We start from the raw sequence: 17,291 nt of genomic DNA on the forward strand, positions 1-17,291 counted from the left end.
TAACACAACACATATAATATTCATTTGAATATTTGCAAAAAGCCAGTAATAAAATACGCATTTTTCACAAGCACAAGCAACCCCCTGCCAGTCAAATGCAGCAGAAGCTCCTGAGCCCTGTGACAGCCATGCAGGGGCCAAGGACCAGCAGGCACTGTAAAACACATGGACTCTGCTCCATCCCCACCCATCCAGAGGAAAGCAGCTTCCCCTCACCTCTCATTTCCTTTTAAATTAAGCATGGCCTTACAAGCCAGGTGATTTAGGATTATAGCAGTTTGCATCTCTGTCTGATCTTTGTCCGTGTCAAAGGGAAGAAATGAGCTGGAAAGTAGCCAGGAAATATTTAAATTACTTGTCAGGAAAGAGAGCAGTAAAGCAGACTAGAAGCAGCCAGAATAAAAAAATAATGTTGTTGTGGCCTTTTTTTTTTTAACTGCAGCCTCTGAATGAAAAATATGAATACTTTGTCTTGCACACCTTGAAGTTAATTTTAAACTGATTCTCCATTTAAAAGTCAATAAAATTAATTAAAAAGAAATTATGTATAAATAAAAATAAGAAAATAAGAAAAAAAATTTAAAGTTATATTATTTAAAAATAAAACCAAGAAAATAAGAAAATAAATTTAAAAATAAATTATTGTAAAATAAAAATAAAAATAAAAAAGATTTAATTAAAATTAAATTATTAAAAAAGAAAATTTAAATTTAAATTAAAAAAAAGAAGCAATAAAAATATAGAATTAAAACCTTTTTGAGGTTTTTTAGAAGGAAATGTGAGGCTCTGTCCATTTTTGTTGCATCTTGTTGTATGGCCCAAGCTGAGCCTCAGCCTCGGCAGCTCTCAGACCTCACAGCTGATTCTGCACAATCCCATTTGCAGCCCAGTTTCCTCTGAGATGCTTCCCAAAGAGAAAACCCAGTCACTAAAAGCCAGCCTTGCCTCCAGCTGTGCCTGCTGCCAAAACCCAGTGGTCATACAACAAAACCTTAAAGCCTCATGGGGGGATAAAAAAAAAAATCCCGACCCACAAAACCACATTTGAGACAGAGGAGCCAAAGCTTCCCTCGGGCAGCTGTGGTCACTCAAATAAAGCCAGGCTGAAGTTTCCCAGGGAGGAGGCTGCAAATTTGGAAGCAGCTGAGGGGATTTGAGCTCCACCATGGGGCTGGCACTGCCCTGCCCCAGGCTGTGAACGTGAACTTGCTCCTGGGCCAGCTTTCCATGAGCCAGGATGGGGAGGGGTGGATTTATTTGGTGGAAAAAAGAAATTAAAAAAAAAAAAGAAAAAAAGCTGTTTCCCCATGCCCTGGGAGCTGGAGCATTCCCAGCAGCAGCTCAGGGGCTCCTGCAGCCAAAGGATTCCTGCTCCAGAGGGACCAGGCAGCTTTGGGGTGCTCTTAGGGCATGGATGGGGACGCAGGAGTGCACTAGGACAAGGGTTTAGGCTGGTGGATGTGCAGATATTTCAGTGTAGGAATTCTGAGCTTTTCATTTTCCGTGGATACACACGTGTGACAGCAGGCTGCATGTGTGTACATCTGTGATTTTTTCGCTTTATAAAGAAAGGCTGTGAAGGAACACTGTAAAATGTTTTTTGGATATGGTTTTGGAGGGAGCTCAGCTGCATGTGTGTACATCCATGATTTACATCTCTTTTTAGAGAAAGGCCATGAAGGAATGCTCTAAAATGTTACCTGGATATGTTTTTTTGAGGAAGCTCAGCTGCATGTGTGTAAATTCATTATTTATTTCTCATTTTAAAGAAGGGCCATGAAGGAAGGCTATAAAATGTTATCTGGATATGTTTTTGGAGGCAGTTGAGCTGCATGCATGTACATCCGTGTTTAACTTCCCATTTTAAAGAAAGGTTGTGAAGGGAGACTTTAAAATGTTTTCTGGACATGATTTTTTGAGGAAGCTCAGCTGCATGTGTGTACATCCGTTATTTATTTACCTTTTTAAAGAAAGGCCTGCTGTAAGATGTTATCTGGGTGTGTTTTTGGAGGGAGCTCAGCTGCATGCGTGTAAATTCATTTTTTACTTCTCATTTTAAAGAAAGGCTGTGAAGGGAAGCTGTAAGATGTTATCTGGGTATGTTTTTGGAGGGAGCTCAGCTGCATGTGTGTACATTCATGATTTACTTCTCCTTTTAAAGAAAGGCCTGCTGTAAGATGTTATCTGGGTATGTTTTTGGAGGGGGCTCAGCAGCAGAGGGGATGCACTGAGCCATTCCAAACACGCCAAACGCCTCTCCCGTGTCCTGCAGAGCTCTGCCAGCCCCAGGGCAGGGAGCAGCTGGATGCCATCCTCTGCAGCTCCCTCTGCAAGGCCTTTGCCTGAACGAGGTGCCAGCACTCACAGCTGATGAGTGATGTGCTCCCCCTGCCCTGGGCTGGCAGCTGAATGCCAAGGCTGCCAATCTACCCCAGCTGCACTCAAGGATTTGTGCCCTTGGGCTGAGGAAGAATGAGAGGTGATTTTCAAGCTTTCTGCTGCTGCTGGGGCGCCAAGGGCAGTGCTGGGGTCTGCAGCCAATTGTAGAAAATTCTTGAGAGAAAGCTCACATAGTGTGCGTCTGAATGCAAACCTTGAGATAAAAAAATGCTGATTTAGAAATGCCAGGGAATAGCACAGACATTGTTAAGAGAGAAATGGAACTAGAAACAAGTTTTAAAGGATGGGTTTGTAAATAAGACTGGATACTTTGGAGAAATAGAGCTATGAAAGATGCATTGTAGTAGGACTTACAAAGGGTAATTTTAGGTGATTGGCTTTAAGGCATTTACAGCATGGTAAAAATAGCAATACAATTAGAGTGATAATATATTATATATTATATATTGTATATTATATATTGTATATTTTATGTTATATATTATATATTATATATATTTTTATTATAAAAGCCTCAAGGGAGATAAAATTATTATATATTATGTATAATATATAATATATAATATATTATATATATTAGTATATATTAGTATAAAATAATATATATTATTTATATATAAAATATATTATATATTTTTATATATTATTATATATTAATACAGTAATTATACATATTGTATATAATTATAGATATTAATATATAATTATATAATGCTCTAATATAATAATATATTACTCTAATATATTACTCCTTGGAGACCCTAAAGCTGATAGGCCAAGAAACGCTTATAGTGTATTGTAATTAAGAAATAATTGGCTTCTGATCGTGACGGTGTGAATTACAACACCTGTATTGTCTCACCCTTCTCATGAGACTGAAAATGGAAAAAACCTGCTTGGTGAGGTCCCTGACTGCCTCATTGTTGCCCTCACCTCTCCTTCCCTGTTGGCAAAATTTTCTTTTTTGGTGGCAATGAAGACTGAGCAGCAGTCCAAAAAACTAAAAAATGAAGTTTAAAAATGGTAAAAATGCTCCAGAAAAGGCATAGATATGGGGGATACGGTTCAGTGCTGGACTTGGCAGTGATGGATGATGGTTGGACTCAATGCCCTTGGAGGTCTTTCCAGACCTCAATGGTTCTGTGAGAAGTGGCTGATGCTCCTCCATGGATAGCATCACCTGCCATCCTTCTGTGGATTATTTTCCAGGGTTGTGTTCCAGCACTAAGAGTCACATGAGCATGACCAAGCACATAAACCCTGGGATATTCCCACTTGGAAATATAATAGGAAAGCACGTGAAGGGAACATGAAGAAAAAAAACCCTCATCCTACTATTCATAGCTCCTTTAAAAAATGATTTTGCCCTTGGCAGGCAGTTTTTGTTGCCACATTTTGCTCTGTGTCTATATGTGGCTGCTGGCAGGACAAGGATTCTCGGGAGATGTCCTCTCAGGGGAAGGGATGCAAAAATGGGTGTGAGTCCATCAGAATGGAGGAGAAGGGAGATTTGCTTAGCTGTGCCCTTGATTTCCCTGCTGTCCGTGTCTCAGCAGCTCATCTCCTGAGTCCCTGGGTGCGTGGGGGCAAATAATGGCTCTGCATATGTACAAATACAGCAGGAACTCCATAACCCAGAGACTACAGAATGGTGATGGTGGAGAGGAGCTCTGTTACTCCTTGGAGAGCCTATCATTCCCTGGAAACTGCCTGTTGCAGGGGCTCAGAGCTCAAACTTATGGCTCTGTGAAAAACAATTTGGATCAGGAAAGCACTGGTGGCAAACCCTTCTTCCCTGGATGCAGGCACAGGACCCTCCTGCCACAGCCCTGCTGGTTGCAAACACCTCATTCCCACCACCAGGTTTGGATTCCTACCATCCTAGGGATTTTCATCTTGCCACTATAAGATAATAAATGACTTTAATTAAACCAGCAAGCTGAAGAAGGCTCTTGCACTTGGGTGGGTGGGTGATGTGATGTTATTATACTGGCTTATTTTTTATGCATTTTGGCGCTTTTTTGATGTCTTTACTGGCTTTGAAGCTGAGATGTGCCCTTGCTCTGGTTGTTTATCTGTTTTGCAGCCTGCAAATGGGTATTTGAACACCAGCAGCTGCAGCCACAGCCCTGGTCAAACTGGGAGAGATTCTTGCTGTGAATTAAAAATGAGATGCAGAGAGGCGTGGGACAGACTGGAGATTGCCCCTGAGCTTTCACAGTCTCTGTCCCTCTGGGGCTGTGTCAAGGCCTCCTGTGGCAGCACAAACTCTGCAGAATTCCATGCAGAGACCGTGGGATGTTCCCAGAGCCTGTGGCTGCTGTGGGAAGCAGGATGCCCATTGAGGTACAGGGATGGGACTCCTGCAGAGGCAGAGTTTGGTGAGAGCTGGCGTGGAGATGTGAGCAAGGGAGTGGGATATCCACAGAAAACACACACAGGGCTGCACCCAGAGATGGGACCTCTCTTTTAGTCCCACACATCATCCCCTCCTTCCACTGGGCTCTGCACAATGGCAGTCTCCAAAAACAGTTTTTACAATTATAGAGATGATAAATTATAATGAGAGCCAAAACGAGATTGCTGACTACAAATAGCCAAAGACCCTATAATTATCTATTTACCTTTAAAAAAATATTACCTTGGCTGAGCTTTGCAAAATTCAAATGGCAGAAATGCCAAATTTTAGTTATCTACTCTAAAAGCCCTTCCCCAGCCAAACAAAATCCACCCTGCATCCACCCCACCCCTTTTCAGGGCTTTTCCCTGCCCTTGTGCCTGTATCAGGCCATGTCTCCGTGTCCAAATGCAGATTCCCAGTTTGTGCATGTGCCCAGGCCCCAGGGAAAGTCAGGGATGATTTGATGGATACAATTCCAGCCCCATTTCAGATGCGAGCTGCGTCCTGCTGCTGGCACAGTGCAGTGGAGGTGCCTGGGGGAGCTGCACAGGCTCTGCTGAGCTCATCTCACCTCACAGGGCAGTGAAGGATGTGGGAACCCAGGGCACCACAGGGAATATTTCTCTGTCTGCTCTGGGGTGCCCTGACACCCTGGGCAGCACTGACTTTGACCCTCAGTCATGGAGAAAGTTTCCTAAACTCCAGAATAGACTACAATCCACTAAGGTGTAAAGTAGATTGTAGAGAGCAGTGTAGGTGTATCACTTGTTGAGAAACTGAGGGTTTGGGATTTTTAGTATGTTGTGGATGGAAGCAAGATGGAGGGCACAGGGTGTCATCCTGGGTTTCTTCTTCATGGGTTTGGGTGGCATTTTGTAATTGGGCAGAAAAGTCCACATCAGGGGCTCTTTGGGATCAGTTATTGGGTTAAAAGGGAAAATAATCCAGGTGTCAGTTCTTAATGGGATAGTTTAGTCTTAAAAGACCTTGTAACAAGAGATTGTTGGCTATTTTGTGCCTTCTAATGAAAAGCTGCAGAACTCACAGTAGTGAGACTGTTTTACTGATAAGAAATAATAAACACCTGAGTCCAAACATGAAATACTATCTCAAGTGCCTTCAACCAAGACACAGAGAAACCCACAACTGGTAGAACCACAAAGGAAACTGGGTGGGACATCCCCAGAGCCTGTGTGTTTCCTGCACAGGCTTTCCAGGCAGATAAGGAGGGCCTGGAGGAGCAGGCTGGGTGTTTACACAGAGCTGCCTACCAGGGGCAGGGTGCCAGGGTGATGCCAGGGAGGAACCCACAGATCTGCAGCTCAGCAGATGTGGAATTTAGCTGGGTGGAATTTAGTAGCATTCAGTCCCCTCACGCGGATGGATTTGACAAAAAGGTGAGTGTGAAAAACGCCAATCACTTGTTTTTAAAATTTTAAAACTTTAAGAATGATAAAATGGTTATAAAAATAGTAATATATTTAGAGTAATAACAATTTGGACAATTTGGATTAGGGCAATATGAGACAATAGAAACAAAGAGTTACAGACAGTCCGGGTACCTCTTTCTGGGCAAAATAAGCCCCAAAAAAGGACCCACGTTAACAGAGGTTTAACCCTTAAAACAACAGCCTGTTGCATATTCATACACCTCATACATGATGCATAAATTCCATTCAAGCACAGGATTCCGTCTGGGCAGTGTCAGCTTCTTCCTCTGAATCCTGACGGCGTCTTCAGGGCTGACTGAGGCAGGAAAAAGTTCATTTCCCCTGATAATGGAGCAATAAATTTTCTTTCTCTGAAAGATTCAGATGTCCTGTGGCTGCTATCTTAGTGTGAGTCCTTTCTTTAAAAAAATATCTTACATATGACAGTTTCTATTTTAACCTTATATTATAACCTAAAACTATATTTAACATATATTAACCTAAAAATAAAAAAAAGTTACTTTCCTGCATGCACCTCCCCCAGCACCCCAGCACCCTCCTGGCCAGGCCAGCGCATATCTGGGAACACCTTGGTGGCTGTGTCATTGTGGGTAGGGCTGGGTGATACGTGGGGACACCCAGGCATGGTCAAAAGTCAGTGGGGCGGGGATTAAACATTTCCTGGATTGCAGGTCTTGTGACTCTGCTGCTCGGAGGAGGAGGAGGAGGAGGAGGAAGGTGCTCAGCCCCTCTCTTCCTCCTCCCCAGGGTTCTGCTGTCCTGACAGAGGTGAGGAACTTGAGCCCCACTGTGACCAGAGGACGCCGTGCTGCTTTTCTGGCCAGGAAAGTAACTTTTTTGGTTTTTTTAATGTGTGGCAAAAGGTATAGAAATTAATACAAGGAAATGAAATGCATTAAAATCAATGCAATACTGTGTTTATTTCTTGAAATTCTTGAAATTCAAGAAACAAACACAGTTTGTTTATTTCCTGTTGAGCAGGGAAATAAACCATCCAAAACCCAATCTTTGGCTTTCCTGAGGGTAAATTCATGTAAATTTATACTTTGCTTTTATACCTTAAGACTTCTCTGTCCCTTTCCTGATTTGCTTAGGTAATTTATTTCCAGTTCGGGCTTGTCAGGCAGTAACTCCTGAAAGTGCTGATCAGAAAATGGGTATTGGAGCCCCACTTTTTCTAGATATCAGATAGATAAAGGCAAATTAAGTCCTTCCTGATAAATCTCCTAACATGGTGAAAAGCTTAGGAGAGGCTTCCTGTCAGGAAAGGTCTCCTCTCGGCCTGTAGAAGCAGGAGGGATTAAGGATTTCTGTCTCACTGCAGGTGTTGGATCAGGGGCAGTCAGGACTGTGTGTGGTTGCCATCCGAAACTGAAGGGGAATGTCCATCTCCACCTACCACTGATGGCTTATCAGGTAACCTGGGATGAGTCTGAGGTGATATTTACAGCAAAAGCAGCAGGGACACCTGTGGGAGAGGGGCTGGAGGGAATGTGCTTTTCCCTGAGTTAAATCCTCATCAGCTTCTACCTGGATAAACAGGAACCAAGTTAAAGAAAGCTGCACTTACAAGAACACCTTGTGCTAAAGCTCAGTGAAAACCATCCTGACCTTGACTAATGGGCTTTATTCTCTCATAAAATACTCTCCTCAAATTAAAAAGAGGGGAAAAAAGTAGTCAGCACAGCAAATTCTCCAAGTCAGAAAATCTCTAACTGGGAATTCTTATACTGATGTTCTCCCCTCTCTGAAATCATAGGAAAATGTGTGCAGGAGGGGCTGGATTTGAAATGGGTTGGATGAAAGGCATGTCAGTTCTCTTGAATACAGGAAAATTCAAAAAGCCAAACAAATCAGGATTAGAGGAGAAGCAGGGGTAAAATCCATGTGTGTGGCAGCATGTGGGTATTGCTGAAGGAGTAGGAGGCTATAAAGGCATGAGAAAACAATAATTATGCCTCTTCTAAACAACATCTTTAGAGGATTTGGGTCTTTCCCTTCTATTGGCATTGTAGCAGCTCCGTGGAGAAAAGTGGGAGGGAAAGCACTGGTTAAATGGCAAAAATCCAAATTAAATTTAGGTACAAAGACTTTGGTGGAACATATTTGTTCACAGTTTGGATGATTCTCCCCAGTCACTCACACACCATCACCTGAGGGGCTGGGGCCAGGCAAGGAAACAAGGGGTCCATGAGTGCTGAAGCTGTGCTTCTCTCCAGGCCTTGGCTCTCCCAGCTGGCACTGGCACTGCTGTCCTCAGCTGCCCCTCTCACAGGACATATGGAGTGTAAATGGTGAGCATTCACAGCCTAATGAAACAATATTTTCTGTTCATTAATCAGGTGAAGACCACAGAGCCCTCAAAAGTGCCCCCAATGTGTTTGACGGGCCTCGCCTGGCACATGCCCCACTCTGAAAGCACTGAGCACTGCACCTCTCCCATCCTTCAGGAGATACACTGCATCCTTCAGATCCTTCAGAGAGCACTGCACCTCGCCCTCCTTCTGGTGGTGAACACAGAACCCTCCCTGTGACCATCACACCTCTCCCATCCTTCTGGTGGTGAACACAGAACCCTCCCTGTGACCATCACAGCTCTCCGTCCTTCTGGTGGTGAACCCAGAGCCCTCCCACTGACTACCATGGAGCCCCCAGCTCACAACCAGGAGGCAGCAGAAGTCCTTAACTCAGAGCTAAATGATGCTGTGTACAGCAAGAACAAAGCAGCTGTGCTGGAGCTGCTGGAGCGAGGGGCAGATGTGAATTCCAAGGTGGGCAGTGGCTGGACACCCCTGCAGACCGCAGTGAGGATCGATGAGGAGGAGCTGGTCCGGCTTCTGCTGGCCAGGGGAGCCTCTGTGCATGCCAGGAAGGACAATGGGGGCACTGCCTTTACTGAGGCAGGGATTGCAGGGAACGTGGAGGTCCTGGAGCTCCTCCTGGAGCGTGGCTCAGACATCCACGGGCAGGACATCAATGGCTTCACAGCCTTCATGGAGGCTGCGTGGTACGGGAGGGAGGAGGCCTTGAGGTTCCTCTACAGCAGAGGGGCAAAGGTGAATTTGAGGAGGGAGCCCAGCCAGGAGAAAGCCAAGCTGCACAAAGGAGGGGCCACAGCGCTGATGGACGCTTGCAGGGAGCGCCACTTCTCAGCTGTGAAAATCCTGGTCCAGGAGATGGGGGCTGACGTGAACATCCGTGACAACAGAGACAGGAATGCCCTGATCCATGCCCTAAAGGAGGGTTCAGGCAAAAGAAAGCACGTGTCACCTGTGCCCATAGTTCGTTTCCTGCTGGAGCACGGTGTGGATGTGAAGAGCAAAGATGAATGTGGGAAAACTGCCCTCATCCTGGCTGTTGAAATGGAGAGCCCGGAGCTGGTGACAGCTTTGCTGGAGAAGGATGAGATAGATATTGATGATGCAGATGAGGAAGGCAACACAGCCCTGATGGTGGCTGTGGAGAAAGATGATTGCAGAATAGCAAAGTTGTTGTGTGAAAAAGGAGCGAGGACGGATCGTGGGAACCTGATTGCAGTTGCCAGGAGGAATCGTTCTCCCAGCATGGAAAATCTTCTTCGTGAGCACAAGGTCAGGTTTGTTCCAGAAACCCCCAGAGCATGGGAGCCACACAGCAAACGCTGGAGGGGTCAGCTGAAAAGCCTCGATCAAATGTATCGCCCCATGATTGGCAAACTGAAGACATTTCCATACATCCAGCAGAAAATTCAGGATGGCATCTACCTCGGGCTCCATGGGGGGACAGAGGTGGCAGTGCAAATAACTCACAGTGCAGAGGGCGACAGAGAGAAAGAGTTCCTTGAAAAATGTTCTCACAGCGAACATCTACTGAAGCTCTTCCAGTCTGAGAAGGAAAAAGGCTGCATGTACTTGTGCTTCCCACTCTGGGAGAAAAACCTCCAGGAGCACCTGCAGGACCCTGAAGGCCAGAAGGATTACAAAGCTGCTCTGAAGACCATCTTCCAGGCACTGAGAGAGCTACACTCCCTTGGGTTTGCTCACCAGGATCTACAACCCGGGAACTTTGTAATAGGTTACGTTTTGATTTCCTTACACTTTCATTTTGCTTTCTTTATGTTTTCATTTTGCTCTCCCTGAAGTTTAGAGAAGAAGGTGCCTCACAGCTGTCTGTAAAAGTAGAGATGTCTTTGTGCTGAATGGGGTGGCTTTAGATCTCTGTGGTGCTGTTCGCAGGGGTCCCAGGACGAGGGAAGAGAGGAGAATCTTGACTCCATGTTTCAGAAGGCTGATTTATTATTTTATGATGTATATTATATTAAAATATACTAAAAGAATAGAAGAAAGGATTTCATCAGAAGGCTCGAAAGGAAAGGAATGGAATGAAAATAAAATCTTGTGACAGACCAGAGTCTGAGCCAGCTGGACAGTGATTGGCCATGAATTTAAAACAACCACATGAGACCAATCACAGATCCATCTGTTGCATTCCACAGCAGCAGATAACCATTGTTTACATTTTGTTTCCGAGGCCTCTCAGCTTCTCAGGAGAAAAGATCCTAATGAGAGGATTTTTCATAAAATATGTCTGTGACAGATCTGCTCTTTAAATAAGTACAGATAAGTTCACAGAGAGAACAAGCTTACACATCCCCTTAGCTCTGCCCACCGCTCCAGGGCTCTGCAGGCAGACCAACCCACCACAGGTGCTGCCAGAGAACTGTGTTTTAAAGAAGGGGCCATCCAGAAGTCAGCAATGGACCATATGAAGGTTTGCCACCTTTATTTGCTAACAATTTCTCTTATTTCCCCAGATTTAGGTGGCAAAATTTACTTGGCGGACTTTGGTAAGGAAAGAAGGTCGATTGAAGGCCAAGAAGAACTTGTAAAGTCAGATTTAAAGGTAAGTTCTCTGTGAACCAACCTGTGGTTTAAAATGTTGGGTGCTCTGTAGCTGTGGGTCCTAGGGAAAGGCTTTTTGAATTTCCAGCTAGAAAATGTTTTTGATTTGTGGGGAAATCGGTGTAGTGACAGGTGTTGCATAAGAGGGATGTTGGTTTGGATGCCCATCTCCTCTGTCCTGGTGCACACAGCTTCGAGGTTTGTGTTGGGTGTGTTGAGTCTTAACTTCTTTTTGCCAGGGTCAGGATTAAATGCATATAGATGGTATTTCTTGTTGGGACTCAGATGTTCAGTAGTTCTTATCTACATTACAGTCTCACAAACTCTGAGTTCTACAGCACTTCACTCTAACAAACTAATAATGGAGCCATGTCTCTCTCGGTGTACAAGGCCTTTTAAGGATAAACTGTCCAATTGAGAAATAACACCTAAATTATTTTTACTTTTAACCCAATGACCCAACCCACTTTTAATTATTTTTACTTTTAACCCAACCACCTGTAGCCCACAACATGGTCTTTTTTATCCAATTACACAAAACCACCCAAACCCATGGAGAAGAAGGTGAAGAAGAAGGACCAGCCTCTGCCCTAAAACCTCCATCTTGCTTTATATTTATTACTATAGTCTAAACCCTTAAACTCTAAGTTTTCCACCATGTGATATTACACACTTTTAATCAAACTACACACCCATAATTTCAGTTTTATCATTCAATTTTGGAAGCCTTCTCTGTGGCTTCAGGTGAAACGCAGTGTTCTCTTGAGGGTCAGTGCCTTTCAGGACAGAAAGGGTAATGAGATGGGATAAAAGTCTAAAATTCTCAGTGACCAGGGTTCCAACAGGTGTGTGTTTTATACTTCTGAGCCCTGCAGGGTTTGGGGATATGAGTCCTCTTCCATAGGGCTGGAGGCTGGGTGCCAGTGGCACGGGAGCAGTGATGTCTCTTTGCAGGCCCTGGGCAGGCTCGTGCTCTACATTTTAACAGGGGGTAGGAAAACCCTCCAGCAAGTTGGAATTGAGGATTTGGCTCCCAATTCCCCAGATTACACAGAGGCTCGGGACCTGGTACAAAGCCTGTCCTCTCCTGATGAACGAGGCTTGGAAGGGTTGAGCAAACATCCCTATTTCTGGAGCATTCAGAGGTAAGGCCTGGGAGTACAAAGGAGGTGGAATTTTGCTGTGGGAATTGCCTGTAGTGCTGGGAAATCCCACTGGGAGATCCCACTGCAGCTAATGAAGCTTCTCATCCCACAGCAGGTTCAACTTCCTGAAGAGTATACGGAATAAAATCAAATATTACCCAAACCAAAAAAGTATTTTTCAAGATCCTAATGTCACTAAGAAAGCTTTTCCTTATCCACAGTGGACCAAGACGGTAATCCTCTTGAATTTGGGTTGGTATCAGGCTTGAGCTGGACATTCAGGTAGAAGATTTTCTGAGTGTTTAAAAATGGAACTGGAAAAAGTAGCCCCACACAAAATACAGACAACTGGAAATAACAATTCAGTCGAATTGTTTTGCATGTAGTCAGAGGATGTTGATACTAAAGGGAGCTCTGCTAACTGGGGTGATAAAAGGGGTTGATCATTCTCAAGTTGGCTGACAAATCTTCGAAGTCTATTGGGTTTTGTGGGGTGTGAAAGGCAGGGAATAATCTGTGTGCTTTCTTTCAGATTGACAAAGATATTTTACATGTCATGGAAAACCCCAGGAATGCAAAACCTACCAAATACGGAAATAATGTCACCGAACTGCTGAGGCTCATGAGAAACATGGATGAACACAAAGATGAAAAGTAAGTGTTCTCATCCTTGCCCCTGCCATAGAGAATATCCTGAGAATATCCTGAGTTGGAGAGGACCCTCAAGGATCACCAAGTCCTGTCTTTGCCAGGACAAGCCCAAGAATCCCCACCACATGCTTGAGAGATCTACCCAAGATGAAAGTGAAAGACAGATATGGAGGTGTTGGAGCATTGGCCAGAAAAAAAAAAAAAAAAAAAAAAAGGAAAAAGGATTGAGGAGTAGAAAAGTTGCAGCTCTGGGATTTCTAGGAAACCTCTCCAAGTTATCAGAAAGCCTCTCTGGAATGGCTTTTTTTCTGCAAGGGCATCCTCCCCTTGGACACTCTTTAAAAATCCTGTTTGCTTTTGTTCTCTTTCAGGATCACCAACAAAATAGGAGACTATGCTGAGTATTTCCTGGAGACTTTCCCAGAACTCACCATGTATGTGTACAACAGCTTACGGCAGAACCCCAGGTACAGCCACCTCGCAGACTTCCAGGAGCCTTCTCTATAGCATGGCACTGCCTCCTGCCCCATGTCTGATCCACCATCACTCCTTTTATTTCTTATTTATTCACCTCAAAAAGAGCTGAAGAGGTGGGGGTAAGGAGATGGGATAAAGCACATCCAGGGACAGAGTATGGAGGACTTGAATTAGGAAAAATTCCAAAGAGTCTGGTCTAACAACCACGAGCTTTGGATGCTGTGATTTGCACTGTGATTGTATGTTGCTTATGGAAATATTTTTCAGGTGTTGAAAAGGTTGGTTTTTGTGGGGTTTTTTTGGTGTTTCTTTTTTTTTTTTTAGAGTTTTTTTTGTTGGTTTTTTGTTTTGGTTTTTTTTTCGGTGTGGTTTTGTTTGTTTGTTTGTGGTTTTTTTGTTTGGTGGTTTGTTCATTTTTGGGCAGGCTTTTTGTTTGTTTGTTTGTTTGTTTTTTCTTTGTTGGTTTGGTTTCTTTGTTTTTTGGGGCATTTTTTTGTTTGTTTGTTTTTTGTTTTTTGTGAGTTTTTTTTTCCCAAACTCCGATCATTGATCTTTCAATGACCCCATGCAGAAACAAACTTGAAATAAACTCAAATAAAAAACTGACTCTACGCTCCTTTAGGAACGAGGTTCCCCCATCCCCTCTGCACATGAAGAGAGGTTCTGCAGCACTGTCAAACCACCAGTGCTGCATCAGTGCTCCTGCCTTGGAGCAAAGATCCTTCTGAGGGTCCTGCGAACCTCTTGAATACATTACGAAAGTTTGACTACACAGCTGTTGATGAGAAAATGCAACCTGGAGAACGCTGGCTCCTCTTGCACCAATATTTTTGGGTTTTTTACCCTTCCTCCCTGCTCTTTTTTTTGTTTGTTTTCTTGCTCATTGTGTGTTTCTCATGCCCAGAAGGCAGGAGGACACGCCGGGATGGGTGCCCAGGTCTCAGCAGTGGGGGGAGCAGGGGGCTATGGGGTGCCCTGGGCCATGGCAGCATTTCTGCTCTTGAATGAAGAGAGGTGAGGCCATGGGCTGGGCTCCTCCAGCCTCCTGTAAAATGCCACATTTCCTGCTTTCTGTGACCTTTGCAACTTCTACCATCACTGTGCTGTTCCAGTGAAGGGCTGGGTCAGGATAAGCATATGAGCCTGCACTGTGGCTGAGGCACTTACCTTAATGGTGAGAAATGAGTGAGTTTTCTATTATGACTTCTTCTTGTCATTCTCATCTACAAAATATGCTGTGTTTAAAAGAGATCCATACAAATACTTCATTGACGTGCTTTAAACATCACTGCATATTGTCCCAGTGTGAAGAAATAATGTCAGGGCTCTGTTTTGATCAGCATTTTCCCTTGTGGGAAAATCTACTTTTTATTTTGGTCCTACGTAGAATCCATCCCAACTGAAACCCTTCAAGAAAGCACCTGAGCTATATTTTAAGGGATATGGTGATTTCATTGCTGTCCTCATGTCATTGAGGGGAGAATCCTGCTGTGGCAGGTGCAAAAGGGCACCCTGGCTGGGGAGGCACTAGGAGCTGGCACAAGATTTTGTTGTTCTGCTGTTACAGAACAGAGCAGTGACTAAACCCAGCCAGGCTGGGATTTATCTCTCTGGGGTGATCTGGCTGCTGGGAAGAATTTCCAGGGATTGTTCCTGTGCTCTGTTCTGGTGTCAGAGAAGAGAGCTGATCCATGCACAGCATCTGCAGAGCAGACTGCTCCTGGAGCATCAGTGACACAGCTTTCCTGAAGAAGCTTCTTGAAAAACACACCTCGGCGGCACAGACACATCTGTGCTCACACTGGATCATTTCAGCTCTTCCTGTGGGGTTCCAAAGAGAGCTTTATGAAGCTTTTTCATCATAAGAGTCCAGAAATGAAGAGCTACTCAAAAGATGGAAAGCAGGAGTTTATATATGGATTTTGAGGGGCGGAGCAGAACACCGGGGCCAATGGGATGAGGGCACAGGGGTGGAAGGACCAATGGGATACATGAAATCTGCATCTCACAGCAAGGCATGCTGGGAGAAGCCTTTTCCTCACCCAAACAAGGTGGTTATGGGTTGAGGGGTTTTCCTGGGTTGTGGATTTTTTTGCACATCAACCCATGGGAGGGATGGATGCAGGACTGGGAGCAAAGCTGTTGGGCTCCTTCTCCAGGCAGCACTGACAGAACCACAGGACACAGCCTCAAGCTGCACCAAAGGAAATCCAGGCTGGATATTGCAGAAAGGGTGATAAAGTTCTGGAATGGCTGCCCAGGGAGGTGGTGGAGTCCCCATCCCTGGGTGTGTTTAACAAAGCCTGGATGTGGCACCCAGTGCCACAGGGTTTAGTTGAGGTGCTGGGGCTGAGTTGGATTTGATGACCTTGGAAGTCTTTTCCAGCTCATTAATTCTGTGAATTCTGTGGAAAACACCAGGCTGCCTCTCCCAGGAGGATGGGCCAGTGAGACACCAGGCAGGATGGAAACTGCTGGGCAGTGCTGCAGCTGGTGGTGTGGCAATGTCTGGGGCACAGCCCAAGGATGGAGGTGTCCTGAGGAGCTGGGGGCAGAACCAGCTGCCAAAATTAGTGCTGTGGTCTGTCCCAGCATCAATCTGAGAGGTGCTGCCTTTGCCTCGGGGGTGTGATTTGACCCCACACACTCCATTGCCCTGCCGTCCTGCCTGCATTTGCTCTTCCTCTGCCTTTCTCCTCTGCTGGGGCTCCCCAGGACAGCTGGCTGAGCCCAGTGGGGGGCTCAGGTGCTGCCTGTCCTGGCTCTGGCATGCTGAGGATGCACATGCTTGTGTGCACAGGGATGCTCCCAGCTCCCCGTGGCTCATCTGCTGCTCTTAGGATTTGGTTTTGCTGTGCTGAGCTTCAGGCACATCTGTGAGGCCTTAGAGAGCCTGGGCTCAGCTGAGCTTGGTGAAAAGCTCACAAAAACAGAGCAAGGTTTTGGGGCTGGAAGCTTTCATGGCAAAATCAACTTCCAGCACAGCAGTTTGAGAGTTGGTCACATTTTGTGTTGTAGGAATGGTATCAGCTTCCCAGGCCCTTCAGTTAAATAAATGTTCTTGGGTTTGGATATTTTTGATCCTCCAGAGGCAAAGTGTTGATAATCAGGACTGATAAATATGAAACATGTTGTCCTCTGCCTTCAAATGCACCTGGTGTTATTCCCAGGATGGATTCTTCTAGGATCTGGGATTAAAAAGTGGATAAAAATAGCTCAGAATGACAAAGCTGAGAGCTTGCCTCTGACAAACTGATAAAGGTTGTGGTCTTTTCTTCACGAGGTCCAAGGAATATTTGTGGTTTCTGCAGCTTCCTGGTGACTTGGCAAAGTCACTTTGACTCAGTTTCAGCTGGGTAGAATTAAGACCTTTGCTATGATTTGGGTAGTGCTTTGTAAACACACACTGGCTTAAAAAAAACCCCAAAAACCAAAAACAAACCCACCCCAAAACCCCAAACCTCACAAAAAAAAGCATGCTGAAGCCCCAGTCAGACAGGAGCTGATTTTTGCTGGAAATTCAGAAAGGCTTTTGCAAAGCAGGCCCCATCTCAGCACCCAGCTAAGTGAACCAAATGGGCTCTCTCAGCCTTGCTACCCACAGGAAGTATTTCACTTGTGTGGGAAGGTGAGGAGCTGAGGTGCATTTCCCAGATCCACGTGAGGAGGGAGATTTGTGTGGTGTTTCAGCTGCAAACGTTTGTCACAGCACCTCCCTGCCAGGGCTGTGAGCTGTGAGCTGCTGTGCTGCCACCAGGTAAGCTGGAGGATGCTGTCAGTTGCTTTATTTTTAGGTTTCTTCTTGCTGGGTGCAAACAATTCCCTGTGTCCAGGCTTCCTTGGATCACACCTGTGTGGGTGTTGTTTTGGGAGGGCTGAGCTTCCC

General features: G+C 45.0%; 1 protein-coding gene across 1 annotated transcript; it reads left to right on the plus strand.

The window, feature by feature from the left end:
- The first annotated feature begins 8,894 nt into the window (after positions 1-8,894).
- On the plus strand, positions 8,895-13,435 carry RNASEL (ribonuclease L). The gene is made up of 6 exons (XM_054286081.1): positions 8,895-10,305; positions 11,045-11,133; positions 12,087-12,277; positions 12,390-12,510; positions 12,810-12,931; positions 13,300-13,435. The coding sequence occupies exons 1-6, from the start codon at positions 8,895-8,897 to the stop codon at positions 13,433-13,435; spliced, it is 2,070 nt and encodes a 689-aa protein (XP_054142056.1).
- The last annotated feature ends 3,856 nt before the right edge of the window (positions 13,436-17,291 follow it).

This window comes from Melozone crissalis, unplaced genomic scaffold (assembly GCF_028551555.1).
Source record: "Melozone crissalis strain CALT ecotype California unplaced genomic scaffold, PUWL_Pcris_2 ptg000045l_1, whole genome shotgun sequence".
NCBI classification, from domain to species: domain Eukaryota; kingdom Metazoa; phylum Chordata; class Aves; order Passeriformes; family Passerellidae; genus Melozone; species Melozone crissalis.